Genomic DNA, 22783 nt, shown 5'->3' on the forward strand with positions numbered 1-22783 from the left:
GTATGTCTTTACCACAACTCGCGTGTATCAAATGTTTGAGAAATAGATACCAGACTAAAACTGTATAAACACTTTGAACATTATTGTAGTATCACTAGATAAAGAAATACGACGTTTTCCAATATATAATTTTTTATTTCGTGCAAGGCCTTTCTGAATCAAAGATTCCATCATCAGGCACTTCACAAATTATCTATTGGAAATAAAAAATTATATATTGGAAAACGTCGTATTTCTTTATCTAGTGATACTACAATAACTAGTTTTTCCAATGCTCCAAGATTCTACTTTGAACATAATCAATAAAAATTGTACACAAGAGTACAAGCTGTAATAATTTATTATAACAAGAGTTAATTAAGGTCCAAGGTAAAATAGAAAACTATACTCAGTATTAAAGATTTATTGATATATATATATATATATATATATATATATATATATATATATATATATATATATGTGTGTGTGTGTGTGTGTGTACGAAAACAGTAAAAAAGTGTTACGTCTATTTAGAAAAAGATGTCAATTAGTTCACTGTACAGTTAAGGCAATTTTAGGCGGACCGAAATACCTCTATTCTGCCCGGCCGAATTGAACGTGACTAACCACACTTTTTTGGCACTTAATATACGCCGAATTTCGGCCTATCACACTATACGAGTGTTTTATTAGGCAGTCGGAATGCTCATCCAGTTTGTTTTTAATTCAGTGTCAAAATGGATGAGGAAAAATAGTTTGAGTCGGTGCATTGCATTTGCTGAATTGTCTGAATGGTGTGGTGAAGTTTTAATTAACTCAACATCTGTCCTTTATTTTTATTGCTATATTTCTTACCGCTGATATTGTAAAAGAGCTGGACGTTGTTCCACTTTCACGATGAACTTATCTATATCGGACGTAATACATTTGGAATAAAATACATCACAACCATAAAAGCAACAATATCCTTAGTCCTGTTGTTTTAGCTCGTGGTTCGATTCAAAACTACCTAGAGCACCGAGGCGACGTTCTGCTAGAATTCGGCTCATATATAAGGAATTTCAGCTCAATTGAGTAAAATTCACCTCTCCTCTTGTTAACATGACATTTCTGTCGGTGTAGTATACCCCGTAAAGTAACATGGGTCCTTACAGCCAAGCTTTTCTGCTGCTGACTTTTGTTCGAAAAGATTATAATTTTACAATGAAATGTAAATGTACCGACAAACACAACAAGCCCCTACTGTATAAATCCTTCTTCAAGATACAATTTACGGGAGGAATTTTAAAGCATTGATTTGGAAGTATTGAATACTAAGTTTTGGGTTGAGGGTATGCTAGTAAGCAGAGTACATTGTGCTTTGACAATCTTCGTTTCCCACATATACCTGTACTCGTATACTCAGCAGGACAAGGACTATCAACAAATACATAAGGCCGGCTCCTGTGGACAGTTGAGCTTTTTATTTGAAGAAATTGAGGATGTCAAATAAAACACATTGTTGGATTGGGGATTGTTGTGTGTTTTTTTGTATGTCATATTGAATTGTCAATATGTGACTGACTAGTGATATTTTACAAATTTTCATTAACATTCAAAGTTAGTAGGACAAGGCAGAACTTTTGATTATATTAGCTACTTGATGTGTGCAACAAGTACAATCAAAGGTAGAACCAGAAGAGATGTTCCTTGCTACCAATTTCAATGTAATATATCTCTATGGACACTGGCTTAAGAAATAATACATTAACCTGATATTATCTTTCCCCCAGGGGCTCATAATATTTATGAGTATGGGGACAGCGGCCACGGGATTTACCTGTAAGTTATTACTTATACGTACTGGTAATGTTCTTTCTATGGGATCTTGTTTTGTTTCCTTACCAAATCAGATCTCAGGCATTTTTACTTTACTATACCCACCCGTGGATACTTTTGTATTCCCGACACTGGAAGTTCCAGTAGTCTTCTCACTTATTGTTGATACAGACTTTAGTTGAAATCAACAATTGTGTTCAACATTTCAAAAGTTTCAATCTTAAAACAAACACATCAAAATCCAATCAAAACGTTTTTTTAGCGTCATAAGCATTTTATGTTTGATTTTTTCGCATTCGACTGGGAGATTGCCCAATCAGATTAACTTCGACGTGTGAGTGAAAAATTGGTAAATGGATGAAATTGCATGAGTGTTGAATATTGTAGTTTGATTGTGATTCTGATGTAAATAAGAATATACTAAATGTTAGCTCTGAGCCTTTGAAATTGACGGTTGGCATAGATGTAAATCATGTCTGCAATAAATATTGATTGATTGACTGATAGCCAATTATGGCTTTCTTCTCTTTCAGCACTGGTGATTTGTCTGAAGGAGGAGCTACAGGTGTCTTCCTATCTCTTCTATCGACCTCTATTTTACTCTTCATTACCCCTCCTTACCATTTTTCTTTTCTTCTTCCCAAGATAGGTAGTCTGAAGACTTATCGAAGATGGCCTGAGGTCAAGGACGACATCACCAGGGATCTAGGAACCGGCGAGGTGATCCTATAGGTCTTTGTGATCTAGCCCAATAGACGGGAACAGAGACTGGCTTTAGTGCACGCAGCCAATCTGAGTACGGCCAAAGTGTTTCTGATGCTTCAGTTTTGGCCACCTCCAGGCAGACTGAAGAGGATCTGACAGAAGAGGTCAGGCCTCTGTTTTAAGTGTGAGAAGGCAATCAATCATAGGTGGAGTGTCCTTCCTGGCAAGAGGTCTTGTTTGTCTTCCGGCAGACTCTGGACAAGAGCAATAAAACTGTAAGATGATAAAGGTCCTCCAATAAAATCTCCATTGAAACAAAGCTATGAACAATCCAATCTGCTCTTTTAGCTTGCCTAAAAACATTGATATGGTTGCGGTAAGTAAACATTACGTTGTCAGCGATACTTTTGGTACCGCTACAATCTGGGTGATGTGCCGAAATGTTTCAAGACACTATTTAATAAAGAATCGTGCAAATAATTAGTGATGGGAGAATCAAATAATATTTGAATACAGCTCGGGTATTCATATATTCGAATACCTCAAAATTTATTAGAATACTTTTGAAATAAATAAAATGTTTCTAGAAGAATTGAATTCAAACCCATAGTATTCATTTAATCGGACTAATAGTATTCAAGAGCTGTATTTGTATTCATATACTGTATATTCAACATACACGATAATAAGGCCTGCAGTAGAAGTGTGTCAGGGGGAACTGAAGCAGAAGGTAAAGGAAGGCCATTTTTCTGAAGATCATAAATCATAGGTATGTTTGTAGGAGGTTCAAAATGCCAAAGAATTTTACTACCTTCTTCATGTGGACAAATCCAAATAACCAAGAAACAATAGATAGGGAAGGAAGTAAGACAAGTCCTGACCCATCACTACGTCCTTTAATTTGGAAGAATAAATACGTAGTAAAGAAACTTTTAATTGAGTTTACAAAATTCTCAAATTTAAAAAGTAAATCATCTGAAACTAACATTTTAAAATTGCAATCAATAATGAGCAGTATATTATTAAAGATTTTAAAACAGAAAAATAATGTGGGTTAGTAAAAAAGTTAATATTTTTATACATTTATATCCAACTTGGTTAGAGATGTAGGATAAAGTGAATGTTTGGGAGTATTAAAGAGCGTTTGGAAAGCACAAGAGGTTTACTTCAATTTTTGGTGTTTATGTGTATAGACAATAGACAATATTCTTTATTTGTTGTTTCTTTAAGAAATACAATTGCGTCAATAGTAGATAATAACAAAAACTTAGATTAATATTTCTTGGCTTTACAATATTGATGTGGTATTTATAGAAGATCGAAGAACTCCTTCAATGAATATACAGGTCGTTCCATCAGCCAGTCTCGAAAATGTCTTTTCAGTTCGTTCCCTTTCATGTTCTTGAGATTTTGTGGTAGTGCATTAATGATTTTGCGTCCAAAGTAAGAAGGTTTTTTTGCTGAATTGCGATGTGTGGTGTACAGGGAGAATGTAGTCCGTTGCTCGTCTGGTGTGGTATGAGTGAGCATTTTCATTTCTAGGAAGTCCATCTGGCTGGTGTAGATGACGACTGCATGGATGTATAGTGCTATGACAGTAAGAAGCTGCAGGGATTTGAAAGCTTCTCTGCAGCTTTCCCTAGGGCTGAGGCTATAGAGTGCCCTTACAGCTTTTTTCTGGAGTATCAGGATTTTGTTGAGATTGGTTTCAGATGTTCCTCCCCATGAAATTAAGCCATATCTGAGGTGGGACTCCACTACAGCATAGTATGCTGTCTTTGCCGTCTCCAAACCTCCTATCCACTTCATTCGCTTTACCACATAAGTGCCAGATGAAAGTTTTTTGGTCAGATCGGCGTATGTGATCTGTCCAGGAGAGGTCAGCATTAATTGTTAGGCCAAAGCAGTTTTGCCTTTTTTTCAACTAAAAATATTAGGTATTTTTTGGAATCTGCTCTTGTCTTCTGCTAAAATTTATCTGGGTGGTTTTGGATTGATTTATGACCAGATCGTTTTGAAGGCAGTATTGGAGTGATTTTTCTGTTGCTGATGAAATATCCAAAATTAGATCAGTCCAAGGAGTTGTGTCGTCTGCGTACATAATGGTTTCTACAGATTGTCATTGATAAAACTTGAAAAATCGTTTGTAAAAAGTATGAACAAAAAAGGGGCCTAAAACTGAGCCTTGAGGCACTCCTCTACTTACTGTGAGTTGTCTTGATCTATACACGCATTTACTCCCATTTACATTTTGTTGAATCTCAACTATTTGCTTGCGTCCTTTCAGGTAGCTAATCACCCAATCTTTCGCCAAGCCTTCAAAACCTAGGGCTGAAATCTTTTTCAAGATAAGATCATGATCTAGACAATCGAAAGCCTTACTGTAGTCTTATAGGACAGCTGATACGTGTTTGTGGTCTTCTAATTTATCTATGACATATTCAATTAGATTAGTGACAGCTGTGGTGGTGGATCGTCCTTTGAGGATTAGCCATGTTGGTTCTTTGTTATTAGATTATATCTGTCCAGATGTTGTAACATTCTTGAGAGTGCTACCTTTTTCTATTATTTTTGAGAAAGTTGGTATTAGTGAAATGGGACGGTAATTTTCAGGTTTAGTGATGGATCCTTTTTTGTGCTTTGGGTATATTTTTGATATTTTTAAGGGGGATGGAAAACTGGCCTGAGGAAAACGATTGATTTATTATGGTAACCAGTGGTGGTGCTAGTTGTTTGGCACAGTGTTTTACTAATTTTGAAGGAATTTCATCAATTCCACATGATAATTTAGTTTTCAGGGAAGCTATCACTCCCAAGACTTCTTTAACAGTTGTTGGTGTTAAAATTAGTGATTGACAATTTCTTTGTGGAAGCAAAATCGGATGAGTTATGGCTGTGTATTTCAGATGTTCTCTATTTTCGCCTAATGTGGAATCTGCTATTTGGGAAAAGTATTGGTTGAAATGTTCGGCTATTTCGGCGGGGTTGTCTATTATGTTTCCCTTCTATCTCCATCTTCAGTGTTTGAATTTTCTTTCTGTTGCTTACTTTGCTTTTCTGAGTTTATTATGTCCCAAACGGGCTTTAGACTTATTGTCAGAGTTAGTGATGTAGTTAGCAGCCATATGTTGTTTGAGACTCTAAGCTTGAGATCGTAGGCTTTCTTTTTTGCTGCCATGGATGTTCTATCATGTTCATTTCTGGTGAGCTGATATCTTTGTAAGGCAATTAGAAAATCTTCTTTTAGTATTTTGGACTCTTGGTCATACTGAACTTTTAGTCTGCCCCTCGGCTTTGCTCTTACTTTTTTGCTAGGGCATATGTGGTCCAATATTTGCCTGACAGTTGTCTGAAATGTTCTGTATGCCTCTTCAACATCAGGGGCATCGTGTACCAGTTCCCACTTTTCCATTTCGAATTCCTGTTTTAAGCTATTGAGGTTTTTTATTGAGAAAATTCTTTTTTGTGTAGCTTCTTTTTTAGGGAAGACTTCTCTTTCCACTGCAATAGAACAGATTTGGCCAGTGGACATTCCACCTTGGATCACTGAAAAGTCGACTGCATCTTCAGGTATGTTGGTACAGATGCAGTCTATTGATGTTGTAGAATGATTAGTAATTCTTGTCGCTGGAAGGGGAAGCCGCCCTGACTCCAAAAACAGCAGTTCATCTTCGAAAATAGTATTATTCGTGTTATACAGTTAGCCTGTCTATGTTGATGTCGCCATTAAGATAAGTAGTTTTGCCGCCTCAGCTGTAAATGAGGTAAGTATATCTGATATAATGTTGATAGCTACATTAGCTTGTCCTCCTGGTGTCCGATAAACCCCTAGAATGTAGAGAGTTTTTTTCTTGATTTTTATCTTTGTTAATGCAGCTTCGCATACCAGTTCTTGACAACTGTTTACTATGTTGATTGCTTCTGTTTCTGTTTCCTTAATGTAGATTTGCAACTCCTCCCAATCTATGGTCTTTTCTACTGTAGTGTGTAATTAAATTGTAACCACTAATCTTAGTGAGTGATAGTTTATCTATCTTAGTTTAATCCATGTTCAGTAAGTATTAATATGGTTGGATGTAGGTCACTCAATAGATGGTTTACTCTTTCCACCTTTTTTGATAGTCCTTGAATGTTCTGATGAAAGATGGTGATAGGTTTTTTCCTTGTTTTTCTTTAAGTGGTGTTTTGGCTTTCTTGTATAATTTCTATAAAAAGTATTTGAAGTATTTCCAGGTACGATATCTGAAGGAGTGCTAGTTAATGGAGTCTTGGGCATGCTGTCATCTGGTGAGCTGTTTGTTTTTCTTGAGATTTTCTCCATATGTTCTTTCAAAAAAATCTTCAAAAGTTTTGTCTTTAAGTAGAGTTGCTGTCATTGGGGGTTTGTTATGTACTCGAAAGTTTTTATGTTTGTACGAACTATTGTTTTTTCGGGGTCTGTGTCTATCTGTCTTTGTTCTTGTAATTCTTTATTTTTGGCTATCTGTAGAGAGACACTAAAATAATTTCCTTTCTTTGAACTTGAATTTTTCACAGCCCTATTCAAGCGGTTTGGTGTTTGAACTTGCTTAAACAAAGGTGTTCTACTAGTAGGCTTTGCAGGTGTTGTATTAGTTTGGTCATGCAGGTCACGTTGATAGGAATTATTTTGAAAAGTCTTCACTGTTGATTCTAGATGGTCCCGTCTGCACTTAAGTTTGGTCCAGTTCGATCATAATTTGTAGTGTGTCTCTTTGTTTAGTGATTATTAGGGTTGTTTGTTGGGGGTTTCGGAGTCGATGGCATTAACTTTGATTTCAGTGCAGCCACTGTTATCTGTTCTACTCTGTAGCATTTTAATGGTATTTTCGAGCTGCTTAATTTTCTCTTCAAGTCTGCATATTATTTTTTCTTTACTTAGGTCTTGTTCTTCAAAGGTGTTTTCTAGAGCAGCCTGTAGCTGCTTTTCTTTTGAGAGTTGGTTTTCAACTTCGGTCAATTTTTCAGCTAGCAGGGTGTTTCGGCTGTGTTAAGGCTTCATTTTGAGCTTCTAGTTCTTCTGTCTTGGCTTATATATAGGTTATATATATATAGGTTTATATGTTATATAATATAGTTTATGGCTTATAAACTGTTTATGGCTTATATAGGTTATATGCAAGCAAATTTTAGGTGTTCTTGATAAAAAATATGTTTAGTTTTTTCAGTAAGTTACTTATGTGTGATTCATTCCCATAAAGAACCATTAGCATGTTACATATTTAAGTTTCCTAATTATTTTAAGTTATCTTGTAGTTCCAAATATGTTAAGGCTATCTAAATTTACCTTATAAATTATTGTCTCATTAATATTATGGCTGTTGTGTTGTTGGTTTTATGTCATTAAGTTGCAATCATTTTATTATTTTGATTAATCCAATTTAATTAATGATACCCAGTATTAGCTACAGAGAGAACAGATAGATCAACAGTAATGGTAGTTGATAAGGCTACTTAGTAAATTTAACTTACCTGTTGAAGGGAGGTGTCTTGCTAAGGTTATATTGTGTGATCCAAATAATACATTCCGTTTTGTACTTCTTGATGTTCTTATCCAAAAATAAGAAATCTATGGCCTAAAAAAGGTATGACATTTTTCTTCATACCTTACAAATAGATTTTAATACGTGGATGAAGATTGAAAACACTCATATATAAAATATTAAGCAGAGGATTCTGCAGGAATCAATTTTGATACTTACTTCTACATGGCTGAATACCAAGTCCATGGTTTCAAGTTATTTCATATTTTTCTAAACCATGTGGCTGAGGAAAAGCTTGGTCTATCATTCGTATTTATAAACCAGTAAAAGGCAAAAATTATTGTTTTTGAGTAATGAAATTTAAGTCTATAGATTTAGGGTAATGCAGCTCTTATGGATATTATTGATTATAAATTGGCACGTAAAAGCAATATTGATGTAATGTTGAAGAAGAAGTTTATTACTTAAAACATACAATTTATTGTTTATAACGAATTTTCAGCTTGTGTGAGAGCAGGCTATCACAGTCTATCAGATCAACCCCACTTTTACAGGAAGTGGGTAGTTCGCTCCACCACATAACAGATGTTAAAGGTTAAGTTAATATGATTGTACTATATTATAAACTAAAACTATATTTTGTAACTTAAAAATGTGATAGTAACATAATGGTTTGAAAAGTGTACCTTGGTCTAATTGTGTAATGCATTCACTATGTATGAGGTTTTTCTCAATTCAATCACTATGTTGAAAAATTAAAATAACAAATATATTCACACTTTCTATTTTGTAAGGCCTTTTGAATTTACTTTTGCAATGTGTCTGAAGAGGATAAATTTGGCTTCACACGAATATTGATGTAGTTTGAAGAAAATGTTAAAGAGAAAATTGTTAATTGTCCTAAAATTGCAACAGTGATCAAGGTATTCTATATATTAAGGTATTCTAACAGTGATCAATCTATATCATTGTTAAACTTGTAAGAAATATTTTGATTTATACTAGGTCTAGTTCTGATGTGCATGATCACTATATGAGAACAAAATCTCTCTTGGTGCAGACGTATGAGGACATTTAACATTAACTGCAGACTCCATAAATAACGTTTTAGCAGTAGAGTGCCAAATTTCGTTAAGTATATTCTTGCAACTTTGGCACTTTTCCTTTTCTTCATTGAGAACTATTAACTAACTACAATTTGATAATTTATTTATCAACATCATGTTTATGAAGCGTTGTGTACTTTAGCCCGACACTATTATTTACATATAAAATTTCAATAAAAATGTACCTGTCTGGTCACTAAGCACAATGCTAAGGCCAGACAATACAAAAAAGTTCCTATAAGTAGTAGGGAAATTTAGTTTTCTTTCTACATACATATCTGTTATCCTGTCACATAACTATTCTACGAGAAAGTTGTTAAGTCATTTTTCAAACAGTTTTCCCGCTACTTTACGGGTACGTCACATTGTGTTTCTTTCTGTTAATTGATGTAATGCTGATTGTATGTAGTGCTCAGTTACTTAGTAAAATGAGTGTTCAACTGTGTTCATCTGAAATTGATTGAATGATTGATAATCCTTCATCACAAGGTGATTTATAATGCAGGTATAAGTGACGATATTACTATCGAATCAATGATCCAGACTTTATTCCTGGTATGGACTCTGAAGACTACACTGATGTTAACAATGTCATTGAAGAATCAGTGATCTTAATTCTAGTGATACTAATAACACTACAAACTACACATCTGGTAGCACTAATGCTACAAATACCCTGGGTACTGATGTGGACATATATGAGGGTAAGCAAAATATCTTTTCACTTCAATCAGACACCAAAATTCAATTTTAATTCACCTGATGATGCAAAACGTATAACTTTTTTGAGCATTATTTGACTGATGAAGTAACTGAAATTATGGTTATGGCTTATAACGCAAGTGTACCAACCCGTTTACTGCCACATGTTGATTTAATCTGCCATCATTTGACTTGAAGTCTGCCACAGACCAATGTGATTATTTCATCAGACACTCTGGCCAAAGAAAACCACAGATTTATTAAATAGTTTTTTTAAACTATCCTGTTTTTTTTACTGAAAAATACAAAATTCATACCAAAATTGAGATAAAGAACCATTGTAAATAGTTGCATCGTGTAATGTTGGCAGACAACTAATACATCATAGCAGTGTATAGATCTGCAATCCAAAAAAATTTGTTTAAGAAATATAATTAATTTGTAATTGGTTTCTGCATTCTGTTTACTACTTACAGTACTGGTGCTCTCAAATATGAACCAATAAATCAAATAGTCGATAATACATCAGAATTGATTAAAAATCTGTTAACTATGCAAGTTAACAAGTAAGCCATTTGACTCCAGTACCTATCACAGTTACATCCAGAATGTGGCAATAATTAACATAATTAGAGTCAGATGATTTTAAATAATAAAATATTTACAGGTTGGTTGTAGGGAAGTTACAACTTAAAAATTAATTGAAATATTAGAAATTGAAAACATTAATTTGTGTGAGTTTTAAGTCAACAGCAAGGAGTTGTCTTTCGGACAGACTCCTAAAGGTAGGTCTATATGGCGGACGCTGAGTCCACATAGTTTAGGAAGCAGACCGGGAAAAGGAATTGTGTTTGTTTCGTCGAACAGAGACAGGATTATTAGTAGCTGAGCTTATTGGTTAAATATTTCTAACATGTTGGTCAGTAGTTATGTATGAAGTCTAGTAATTTATTCCCCCCATTGCATCAAACGTAGGTGAGATATATATTTTTAAGTCTACGCTGGGAACTTAATTAATGCTAGAATAGTGGGATTCCTGGAGTTTAATAAGTTAAGTTAATCGGGGATTAGCACATTATCACCGACAGGTTGGCAGTCGACTCAGGTCAAACAGTAAATAATAATAACAGTATAGATCTGAATTTGTGAATTAATAACAAACAAGTGCACAGGTTGACTACATTGACTGTACAAGTTTCTTTTAAATCTGTGTTCAAATGTTTTTCAATAATGTACACAAACTTAACACAATAATTTTGACTTTTGGATGTGATTTGCGAAAACAAGCAAGGACAGTCAGATATCAGCCATGACGAACAAGCACTAACAACTTCGCAATTTCTTTTTTGTAACAATGTAGAGCTCAGTCACTACACAATAACTCAACGCACACAAACAAAACTATGACAAAGAAAAACACAAAATAACGTCATGAGAGCTGGCTATAAAGTGTTACAATTAACAAGTGTTACAGGATGTCAGTCATGAAAGCAAGCGATGCTAACTGTCCAATTTCTTACATTGTTGAAGATTAAATCAATTAACTCAAAGACAAAGACCCTATTATTAAAAAATACACAACTAATGTAATGTTAAGCTACCAATACACTGTTAGTTGGTCTTTGTAGCCTGAAGGACAAACTAATGATATAATGTTAGTTGGTTGAGTATTTTGTATTTATTTTCAGATGGTATCTTTCACCATGATAGAATCATGCCATCAAGACAAACAAAATGATAATTTATTTGATAACTGACACTAACTAGATAAAATAACATTGTAGTTGCTAAGTAAAACAAATCCATCCAAGAAAGACAACGGAAGATGGTTTAGTCCACAACTTTGTTTAATAGATTGTAGTCACATCATCCTAATGCCGAAAAAAAAAAAACAAACAAATAAACGATTGTCAGAGGCATATGGCAAACACATCGTTGATTATACCACATATTTTCACAATCAGGTGCTGTTGATGCTCTTACAACAATTTGACATTATCACCCACACATAATCGATCTTCATTCACAGTTTCTGAGAATTAAGTTGTAACATAAAATAAAATGGATTATGACATCCCAATTTAAATACCTGTTCCTGTTCATATTATTTTTTTCTTTTATGACTTGTATGAAGCAGAAAAACTGTTTGGTATGTCCCAGTTCTAAGACATTCCTAGTTAAGTGGCCACCCCGATCTACTTTTTGAGCATTGGCACTTTGTTTACATTTATACTGCTTGATGTACAGAACTGCAAGGTTCATAGAAAACTTTCAATCTCCAGTAGGAGCTGCTGTAACACTAACAATGATATTTCTGTAAAAAGTGTGCCTTATAGTAACAGCATTTGGTTAATTAATAAAATAGTTCCTTAACATTGTTAAAATGTGTTTAAAACAAAAAGCGATAAAAACTAAATATTTCTAGTTTTCTTTCCTTCTTTATCAACCAAGAATTACTTACAAATAATTTTTTGACATGTTTATTTTGTAGTATAAAAGTTAAAATGATGAGAACAAAAGTAAGTCTACTGCCAATTTTATTTCTGGAAATAATAGTTTTGTCCAATACAAATAGTATTATATTAGTGCATCTCATTCCACTTTTACGAGGCACTTTACTATTTTACTATTACATAAACAAATAAATTAACACTACTGTAGTTAATTAGACCACCACTTGTTGTTTTACAACAACCAGTAATAGGAATTATAACTAAATTTTGAATCAATAATTATTTTCCATTAATGCAGCAACTGTAGTGACAACTGCTAAAGCCATGAAACATATATGACAAAATTATTTAAGTAAATAACGTGTTATTACTAGACTCATTTCCCTCCCCAACGAAGATTTCTGTTTGTTTTACAATATTTCTCACTTAATGTGTCAGCAAATAATACACAAAAAATCTATAAACACTAAGTGTAACAGACAATTTTACAAGACTCAAATTAGCGTTAGTCAAATTTGACTCAGCGTTATTCTTCAGAAATAATTTTAGAATTATCAAAAGTATTTACATGAGCAGTTTAAAGAGGAATTGCATGTCAGGGAAGTTGAGAACATATCGGAACACCATTATAATATGTGGAAACAATTTATTCCTGAAAGAAATATTTAAATTAATTGAAATGCTTTTAAAAAATTAGTTAAAAATACAATTATAACAGTAAAAATAATATATTAAAATTAAACACTTGAAGTGCAAAGGAGAAACACACTTTTTTTAAATATGAATTGCTACAGTGACCATGTAGATAATAGAATGGAGAAAGCACCAAAACAAGGGGAATGAAGTGAGGATAAGGCACCAGCAAGTAACTTTAGCCTATGCTTAGCCACAAGATCTCGCCCTTCTCCAGTGCTGTTGCTAATATCTCTGCATAAATATATTTACTATACAATCATTTAATGCAAATTATATAACATTAATACAATGGAAGTTAGTTTTAATTTAACAGTGACACAAAAAATTAACAAATTTTAGAAATATCAAAAACAAATTCTATTGAACAGTATTACCAACAAGGTTTTAGGGGGATAATTTTAGATTACTGCAGAGGTTCAGCCACTCATACTTAGTAGTATTAAAATCTCACAATAATCTTTTTACAAATTTGCAAACTATAATGAAGAAAGTGCCTCACCAGTTTACACCAATAACTTAGGATTGTTAATTGAAGCTGAACTGATATAAATTAGTGAAAATAATAAATAAAAGTAGATTAAAGAAGAAAAACACGTTTAATGTCTTTTTAAATGACAATTTTGTAACTTAAAAATACCACCAATTTAATTGCCATGGGATCGTTTAAGGAATGTGAATGACCCTAACACTCCTAAGATTACTAAGGAGGAGCCATGGTAAGATAGACTCCTAAGTGGGTATGGGAATCACTCGCTGCTAACTTACGGACACAGTTTGCACAGTTAAAAGATAATGTACCATATATAACAGTATTTTTTACAAAAATGTACACGTACATATTAAAGTTGTTCACTTATAACCACTGAAAACATCAAAGCTCACTTTAGTGTTTGTGTTTTGCTACTCTCATTTCCAATTCATTGTAGTGTTAGAATTGAAAGCAGAAATGCAGGTCTGATCGCACTTAATTCACCCACAACGCCTCACTTAGATGTCATCATGGTAACGAATTCTGAAACAGAATGACAATAATTTTTAACAATATTATATTTTAGAAATATATATTAATTCGTACATACAAAATTATTGTTACTTATTGCTTCATTTCTTAAAAGCAAAACACTGTTCTGACTGAAACAACTAATGCAAATTGCAAACTAATTGAACCTACCTGTCCAATTAAAAAAGTTTAGAATGCAGAGGGAAGTCAGCAAATAACTATTAAAAATTAAACTAAATTTTTTAACATTTCAACTTTTAGAATCATAAGGCATCACAGTTAGAAAATAATCTGTTTAGTTGTTTTCAAATGGTTATTTCTCAAATCTCTTTCAATCTAAACAAGTATGCACAACTTTCAAACAACGAATAACAAAATAGAATAAAAATATATTTATAATAAAGTGAGTAACTTTACTCAATTTCTTTAAAACCTAAACATATTTAAGCCTTAAAAACAAAAAATGTTATGAAAACATAAATCAGTCAAAAACAAATATTGTACACACAGGCCCAATTAATTGTGATTTACAGATATAAAACTAGTTTTTGATATAAAATGGCTATGTAGATATGTACTTCAGGATGTGGTCCCAACAAAGCTCAAAGATTCTGCATACAAAATGGCTGACTTCACAAACAGCCCCATCTCACACACATGTACACTGCCATACCATTTGAACCATTCACACAAATGTGGTGGAATCATTTGCATATTTTAGTTACACAAAGTCCTCCATTCTTCAGGGACAGAAATTTAAAGAAAACTTAAAACTTATCAGATAGAGAATATAAATTTTCGAATGTAAAGAAATATAAAAAACCCACACATACAAACACATAAATATCTTTATGAACACAATAAAAAAATCATTGCATTTGGGTGATTAGAATTTAGATTTTAAAAGATGGGCATTACTGAGGGTAGATATAGGTTAACAGCACCATAATACTTTAAAAAGGAATGCATAATCTATCAGAATCAACAAAAACGTCTAACAATTCAAATATTAAGAAGGGAGACTAGAATTACCAAAAATATGGTTCATAGCTTGTTATAATTGAAACAATACTATTAGATATATTACAATTTTAAAATTTCCAATTATACTTTATTTTTAATATACCTTCAACTCACTTGGAAAACCTGTAACAATATTTGTTCCACATTTTGTAAACAATGAGATTTTAGAAAGAAGTTATAGATAATAATAGATGTTTCTAAACTCAATGTACACATTAATTATGACCACAAAAATGATCCCTTCTGTCTGCTTAAGTAAATTTGTGTACAAAATATTCTTTCACATACAGATGAAACTGTTATTGCTCATTGGAACTAGGTAGGTAATGAAATTGTCACATGCAGTATTTGTATGTGTTGAAGAAATTTAATTTTAAATAAATAGTGCTAATTTTAAATATATGTTTAATCAAGAGGTATTTATTACATAAATCATGCATATTTTAATTAAGTCAAATACAATATAACATTTGTTATTATTTACTCATTAAACTTTTGTAAAGAACTGGGTTTATAAATTTACCATAAAATGTTTGACATAATAAGCATGCAGCATTTTGCCATGCACTTGGGTTTTATTACAAACAAATAATAACATTACATTATATTCTGTCAAGATTAATACAAATTAGCAACAGCTTACAGTTATAACACTCATTTATTTTAAGACAAAAATAAGCACAATAAACCAGAAAAATAAAAAAATGTTCCATCAGAAAGTATGTTTTAATTAAACCTATTACACAATTAAACTAGGATGATTTAACAGAATGTCAATTTAGGCTGAACATAGTCTGATCAAAGGTGTGATGACCAATTTTGATTGGCAGTACATTAGATCATGAAGGGAGTAATACACAACGTGGACTGCAGGTGATCCGGCTGAAGCATGATGCGATGTCCTGCTTGAGTATGTAGACATGAGACTACAAAAGCATTTCTCCACAACATCCATGATAAGTTATAGCAATATAGTATGTGCTGGCTAGGTGTGACTGTTAATAAATATAATAGAACACGAGTTATCACAACACGTAAACTGTCTCTGATACAAAGAATTTAGAAAATTTATGAATTTGAAAATTGTTAAGTTGTATTTATTTTTCATTTGACAACACTGTATTTTCCTATTTTTATTACTTGAAAACACTTTGAATTGAATTACAAATTGTATAAATAAGAAAAATTCAACATAGCTTTAGACTCATTTTAAAATCAATTCTTAGAATTTGATTTGAGTAATCACATAATACATTTATGCCCGGGCGCAGATGAGGGTGTTACACCCCTGGCAGAAAATCTTATTTATTCACTTAGTTATTCTTATTTAGCCACTTTATAACTAAATATGATGGTTTATATAAAAAAAAACCCATTTTCTATTATATTAAATATAAATAGTGGTATTGTCTGTACCAGTGGCATGGATCCTTGCGTCACAAAAACTTCTGATAAATTTAATAAATTATACTAAAATAATTAAGAACTGTATTTTCTACAATTCACAAAGTATTTCATTAAGCCAATTAATGTCATTTCATTGACGGAAACATATACTGTATTACAGTAGAGTCCCACAAACTAATGTGAATAAAAGATTGGTTTTACAAACAGAAAAGTTGCTGTTTTTTGTCATATAAATAACACAACACAAATTTGTGTGGAATGTAGGAGGATAGAGATGCGAGCTCGCACTGGGATATATGTAACAGCACAGCCACTTCAGTAAGCCAATAAAGGTGAAAATAGTATCAAAATAGTGTGTAAAATATTAGCCTAGAATGTTCAGTTTTAATTTTAAAAAGTGTTGATATCTCTAAAACTAAGCGAGTGTAAATAGGCATTTTGTTTTTTGTGCCAGCCATTAGCTATCATACGGTTTGATGATATTTTGGAAAACTTTATGTATTGAGTAAGTTTTTTGGGAACTACCATGAACAGTAAGATATGCAAGTTTCAAACTGCAGGAATTCTATTACGAAAGTGATGGTAATACACAGTTTCCGTAAAATCTACAAACAATTAGACTTTAAGATCACTTGTGCTAGGTTGGAAGCCAATTGATGATATTTTTTCAAGACATTTGTAAAATATTTCTCCTCTTCTACTCTGCCCAACACGTCATTGATCATCCCATTGGCCAATGATATACAACAGTTCCGAGGTTTCAGTACACAACATTTGAGAACCTTATTAAAGTCGAGTGGCAGGTATGTCATACAATTACAGTACTATCAGATGCGATAGCTTAATTCCTAAGAAACTAGTTATGATAAAGATATTATGAAATAAGATAATAGGGGTTGAGAGAAATTAGTTCACAATAAAACACTAATAATCCTAGAAGTGGAAAATTCAAGTTAAAGTGAATCTATAAATAGCACCTGTGATGACCTTGGTAGCAATCCCTAAGTTACATAAAAAATTACATTGAGGTGTATGAATGACTTTGCTTTATCCATAGTATAAATAACATTCATTATTTCACATGTGAGTTTTTGTTTCGTTTAAGATTTACGTTTTGTACAAATCCCTCCATTGCCAATAAACTAAACAGTTTCATACTGTTTGACAATAAGACTAATGAGTACAGGCTTTCTCGACCATACATGTAGTTTGCTTTATTTTATGGGGGAACATGGTAATAGGTAATTACTACTTAAAAACCCACAGTTAGCTTTGATATGCCATTTTCATATTTCAAAATAATTATCTGGGCTTATACTAAATTTAAGGTCCAAGATGTCTTAGATTGTCTACTACAAACCATTATAATATGTACCACACAATGTACAGATTCTGTATTATTTATTTGATGGTGTAGATGACAGTGATAAAATCCAACTGACAAATAATTGGGACGAGAGCCTTTAACAGCTAAAAAACCAGTTGGTTAACCACTATAGTTTACTCTTATTTACTACAATTAATCACAATCATGTAATACAATGTATTACTAATTCCATCAAAACGGGTATCAATAATTTGTATAAACTTCAATATACTTAACATACCTACTATACTTCCACTGCAATAGACAAGCCTAAAAATATAAATAATCCAGGCTCCTTAAAGAATATGTTTATCGTTTTGAAGTAGTCTCAAATACTTTATTCAATCACCATAAATTCAATGGAAAGCCACGGTCATACAGTATCTTTCCTCAATCCTTTGCGTAATAATCACCTAAATAATATTGATCTGACATAAGAATCAAGTACTTTTCAATGATATAGGGTAACTAACCACTATTTTAGAGCTTAAAGAATAAGGTATTCCTAACTGAAGGTGCAGCCTATGCAGGGAAAGAGTATTAAATAGAAAAACGAATACAAATATGTTACTTGGCCAGCGAAGTAGTTGGCATGAATTTTCCAAATCTGTATCTTTATTAACTCAAGAGATTTTTCATCGATTCACTATTTGATATTTTTATTTTGATATATTAATTACTCTGATATATTAATTGTCTAACTCTAAACACTATATTAAAACCAAATCCAGGACTCATGTACACAACTTATTAATAAACTTTGATTTAAAGGGTTGATTTCCAAATCACTAAAATATGATAGGACAGCAGTAATTGAAAATGACCTGTAAAAGCATGTAGTGGACCAGAGCTTCAACTTGCTATTCAATCCAGTAGAATGAGTGAGAGTAATATGTAACATTTTATTTAAAAATACAAAATTAAAGCAAATATAAGAGAAGTAAACAGTATATTTCTCAAGAGGGGTGTTTTTGAGTGAGTAATAATATATAGAGCTCCTCAGACCTATCTTTCAATCTTCTTGACATCTATTTATGAATGGTCTGATTCAATAATATACTTTTACACTTAAGATATACAAATATATTGCTTTCATCTAAGAGAATACTTTCATTAGAGCTTTTGGGATTATCTTGGCAGGTTTTGTATTAGACTGCAACAAATCGTCATCATAGGCAAATGTTGAAGTGTTCAATATTTCTCTACTAACGCTCTTATTCCTATTTCTCTTTCATATTTGATCTTATCTTCACTATTAAATTAAGTATGACTATAAATTTAACATATATCAATTAGGCTGTAACCAAAGCACTGTGACAAATAAGTTCAGTTTTCAAGTAACAAGCTTTTATTATCCTTTTAGGTATTTCCATGTCAAGTAATTATTTATTTCTTGGTTGTTTCATAAGAAAATGTAAAAAATCCTACAAGACCTGTTTTATCAAGTTTCTTTTCTAGCGTGGGATATTGATAGTTGAGATATTATCATCTTTATAACCTTATACACGGTATTCCAAATGAATAAAGGATCGAACTGAAAATTCTGGGTGGGACTCTGAACTTATGCCCTGCTAGAGAAGTCACCACATACATCATTTCAGATCTCTATTGTGTTCAACATGCCTTTTAATTCCAAGGAGAAACCACATCCTTGCTCAAAGATGAGACGGCCTACTCAAGGGACTGTGTGATGACACGAACAACAGTAGATGACTGGAAAGTAGTAGTCTATTACAAACATTGACCTGTCAGTTTTCATTAATATCTATGTCTATTATGTTATTTATCCTTCAATTTCAATAGTATGTCTTAAATTTCTAATAGAGGAGCAAATATTTTTGCCACAATCAATTTAACATATTACAATATTTACATTACATAAGGCTGATTATGATGATTGTTATTGAAAGTTTAGGTACACAGCAATATCATTGTATGCAAATATCTCCATTATGTATGAAAATGTATATATTTTTCGTCACATTCAAAAAGGAATAATAAGGTAAATGGGTCTGTTTGAGCAAAAGGTAACCTTAAAAAGTTGTTAATGTAAAAAAAAAGAAATTATTAAATGTACGCAAATACGTAAGAAAATTTATCTTTACTTGTTATGTTTTAAATCATAAAAACATACTTTTGTAAAAAATTAGTTTTTTATAATAGTAGTTTAATGTTTTAATAAATTTCGATCTTATGTGACAAATAACGCCCTAAAATACGATTGTGATTGTTTTTCAAATCTATTCCAACTTAGTGAATCATGTATTTGCCTGTTTATTTCCAATCCATGCAATAAAATAAATAATATTAGTAAGTAAAACATGAAGATAACATAAATAAAACAAGATGGATACAAGTTGGTTGATGTTGTAGGTGGCTGAAAGTGACTTGTCGTCGCACAAGCTACAAGTGCTGTCTGTAGACACTAAGAGGCTGACACATAGGCTACATGCTAAGAGCGCAATGCATGCCCGCGACTAACAAAAACATTCCAGATAAAAGTAGCACTGACCGCCACCACTCAACACCGTGAGAAAATTATTTGAGCAAGAGTATGGAAATCTGCAAGAGGAAAATAATTCTACTCAGTACTGCACCCACAACCAACACTTTAACAAATTGGAAATTACACTATTGACAACTTAAATGAGCAAAAGAAGCAAAATATAAAAAACTAATGAAATCTAACTATTCCAATTGAAATGCTGTTGTACAAAAATAAATAAGGATTTAAAATGTTTTGTTTAAAATGTCATTGCTATAACAGGTTTGGCAGCCGTGACAGTTTTTGAAATAGAAGTGTCTACTAACTTTTCCACACATGATCGCTGCTAACGAATTCAATTACAATTAAATTTTTGATGTAAAAAGAGTATCAACTGAAAGACTATAAAAATCAAATTAACTATTTTTATGGCATTATTCTGAAAAGAGAGTGTCATTTACCTTTATGTTGTTGACATTTGATTTATAAAAAGTATTTTTATATTATAAACAGCTGAACTCCACTAACTGCTGAGCTTCGTACTATTCTGCCAACGCACAGAGCAGAGCTAACAATTAAAAATATTAAATTGAGATTGGAAAAATTACCAATATTTGTTTTTGACAAAAAAACCAATAACTTTATTTATTTTTTACTAAACATAAAATACTTCTCAACAATGGCATCTAATTTGTTATGAAAAGATACAATAAAAATTATCAAGACCGTAAAATATCTACAATAAAATCTGTGAAAAGTGCAAAGCTTCTATGAAGCACAAGCTGTAAAAAACATGACAAAAATACTACTTACTATTTAAATATGATGCATGATATTATGGTCTGTATACACTTTTCTTTCTAAAGAAAACTGTACTAAGGGTTTTAAACTATCCACATTATATGATAACTATCCAGGTATATTCGTATAAAGTGTTGTTTGATTGATCATGATGGGCCAACTACTATTGCATATTAACATCTATTGCTATAATGTATAAAGTAAATATACTTAGTCTTTTGCTATACATACATGGCACATTAAATTAAGTAAACCATCCAAATACTTTCAAGGATAATGTTTAATCCGAGGAATTGTATTTGAAGAGTAATTTTAGATTCTTTGAACAATATTGAACTTCACAAACTAAAAGTGTTTGATTTTAGAATTATTATGAAGAATGTCTTGTTTTAAATTAAATTAATATACACACAAAATTGTTAGGTTTTCTCGACATTGTTATGGGTTTTTCAAGTATAACAAATTTATTTTTTTATTTAAACTCAGTGTGGGAAAACTCAGCTACGAGTTTAGATGAATGTTAACCTTATTCTTAACCCATTGCGGATCGTATTGTTTTGGCGTGCGGGCACCAGAGGGCACGAATTAATTTATGGTCAGCGGCCGAACGAACGGCAATGGTGCGCCACATCGTATCGCTCGCTATTGTATACCCACTTCATATCTACGTTGAACTGGATTTTGGTTTATAAAAATATCTCCATCTATATTCTTAAAAACAAAATAATAAAATAAAATATATTGTTTATGAACTATTGTAATAAATATCTCTAATAAATACCGATCAAGTTCAGACGATCGTAAGTTTTCCATTTCGAGCTCATATTATGAAACGCAAATTATACCATAAAATGCAATACTAATTACTATTATAATAACAGCTGAGGAAAAGAACCAACCAGAAACGCTAAAAAGCAGAGAGTAAACTCATATGAATGATTTTTCAACTTCAACATACAACTGCGATCTACAGGATATTTATAAAACTTTTGAAAACTCTGAACGTAGACCGCTGTTAAACACAGTTGACAAGTGAAGTCGATCGCCCAATCTATCAGACATTAACCCTTTCCAGGCCAGGCGGCAATATATTGCCGCCATAGATCGCATCTGAAAAGTGCCAGGCGGCAATATTTTGCCGTCGGTGACATACGCGAAAAGCGCCAGGTGGCAATATATAGTCGCCTTGATATTCGTCGTTTTCTTAAATAAATACGACGTCAAATCATTAAAGTTTTATGTTTTTTTATTCCCTGGTATATTTGTAGATAATTAATATGAATATCATTTTTATTTTGGAGGTCTATGCATTTTTATTTCGTAATTGTCTCGTGCTGACTCGATCTATTGTTGTTAATTCTTTATGCTTTAGTGTAATCGTACTATTGTATGCTGGATTCTTCTTCATTATTTTATTTTGTGGTTGTAAATATTAGTAGTGTTAGTAGTTACGAGCTTAGCTATTGTTTTGTAGTAGTTACAATGACTGACAATTTGCGATCTCACGGGAGTGAAATTCTAAGTAGCATATTTGTAAATAGAAAAAGTGTAAATAAATTTCAAATAAAATTGTGTAAATATTTCTTGGTAAATAGTGTTTTTAACTGTATTGAAACTGTTTATGGATCCTACAATCATCTGTTTACCGGTACATCCATAATGTGAATATTTATTTTAAGTTTCATGCAGTGTAAGAGTCAGTTGTATAAATTCTAATCTAAGAGACTGCAAAATCGCC

At 32.2% G+C, this 22783-nt stretch overlaps 1 protein-coding gene across 1 annotated transcript in view; it reads right to left on the reverse strand.

Annotated features, from left to right (window-relative positions):
- Nucleotides 1–13540: 13540 nt before the first annotated feature.
- LOC124360463 (calmodulin) overlaps nt 13541–22783 on the reverse strand; it is a 30060-nt gene continuing 20817 nt past the window's right edge. The window contains exon 4 of the mRNA XM_046814116.1: nt 13541–13975. Coding sequence (XP_046670072.1) covers nt 13947–13975 — 29 coding nt within the window. The 3' untranslated portion in view covers nt 13541–13946. The remainder of the gene's footprint in view (nt 13976–22783) is intronic.

Source organism: Homalodisca vitripennis, chromosome 4 (assembly GCF_021130785.1).
Source record: "Homalodisca vitripennis isolate AUS2020 chromosome 4, UT_GWSS_2.1, whole genome shotgun sequence".
Taxonomy (NCBI): Eukaryota; Metazoa; Arthropoda; class Insecta; order Hemiptera; family Cicadellidae; genus Homalodisca; species Homalodisca vitripennis.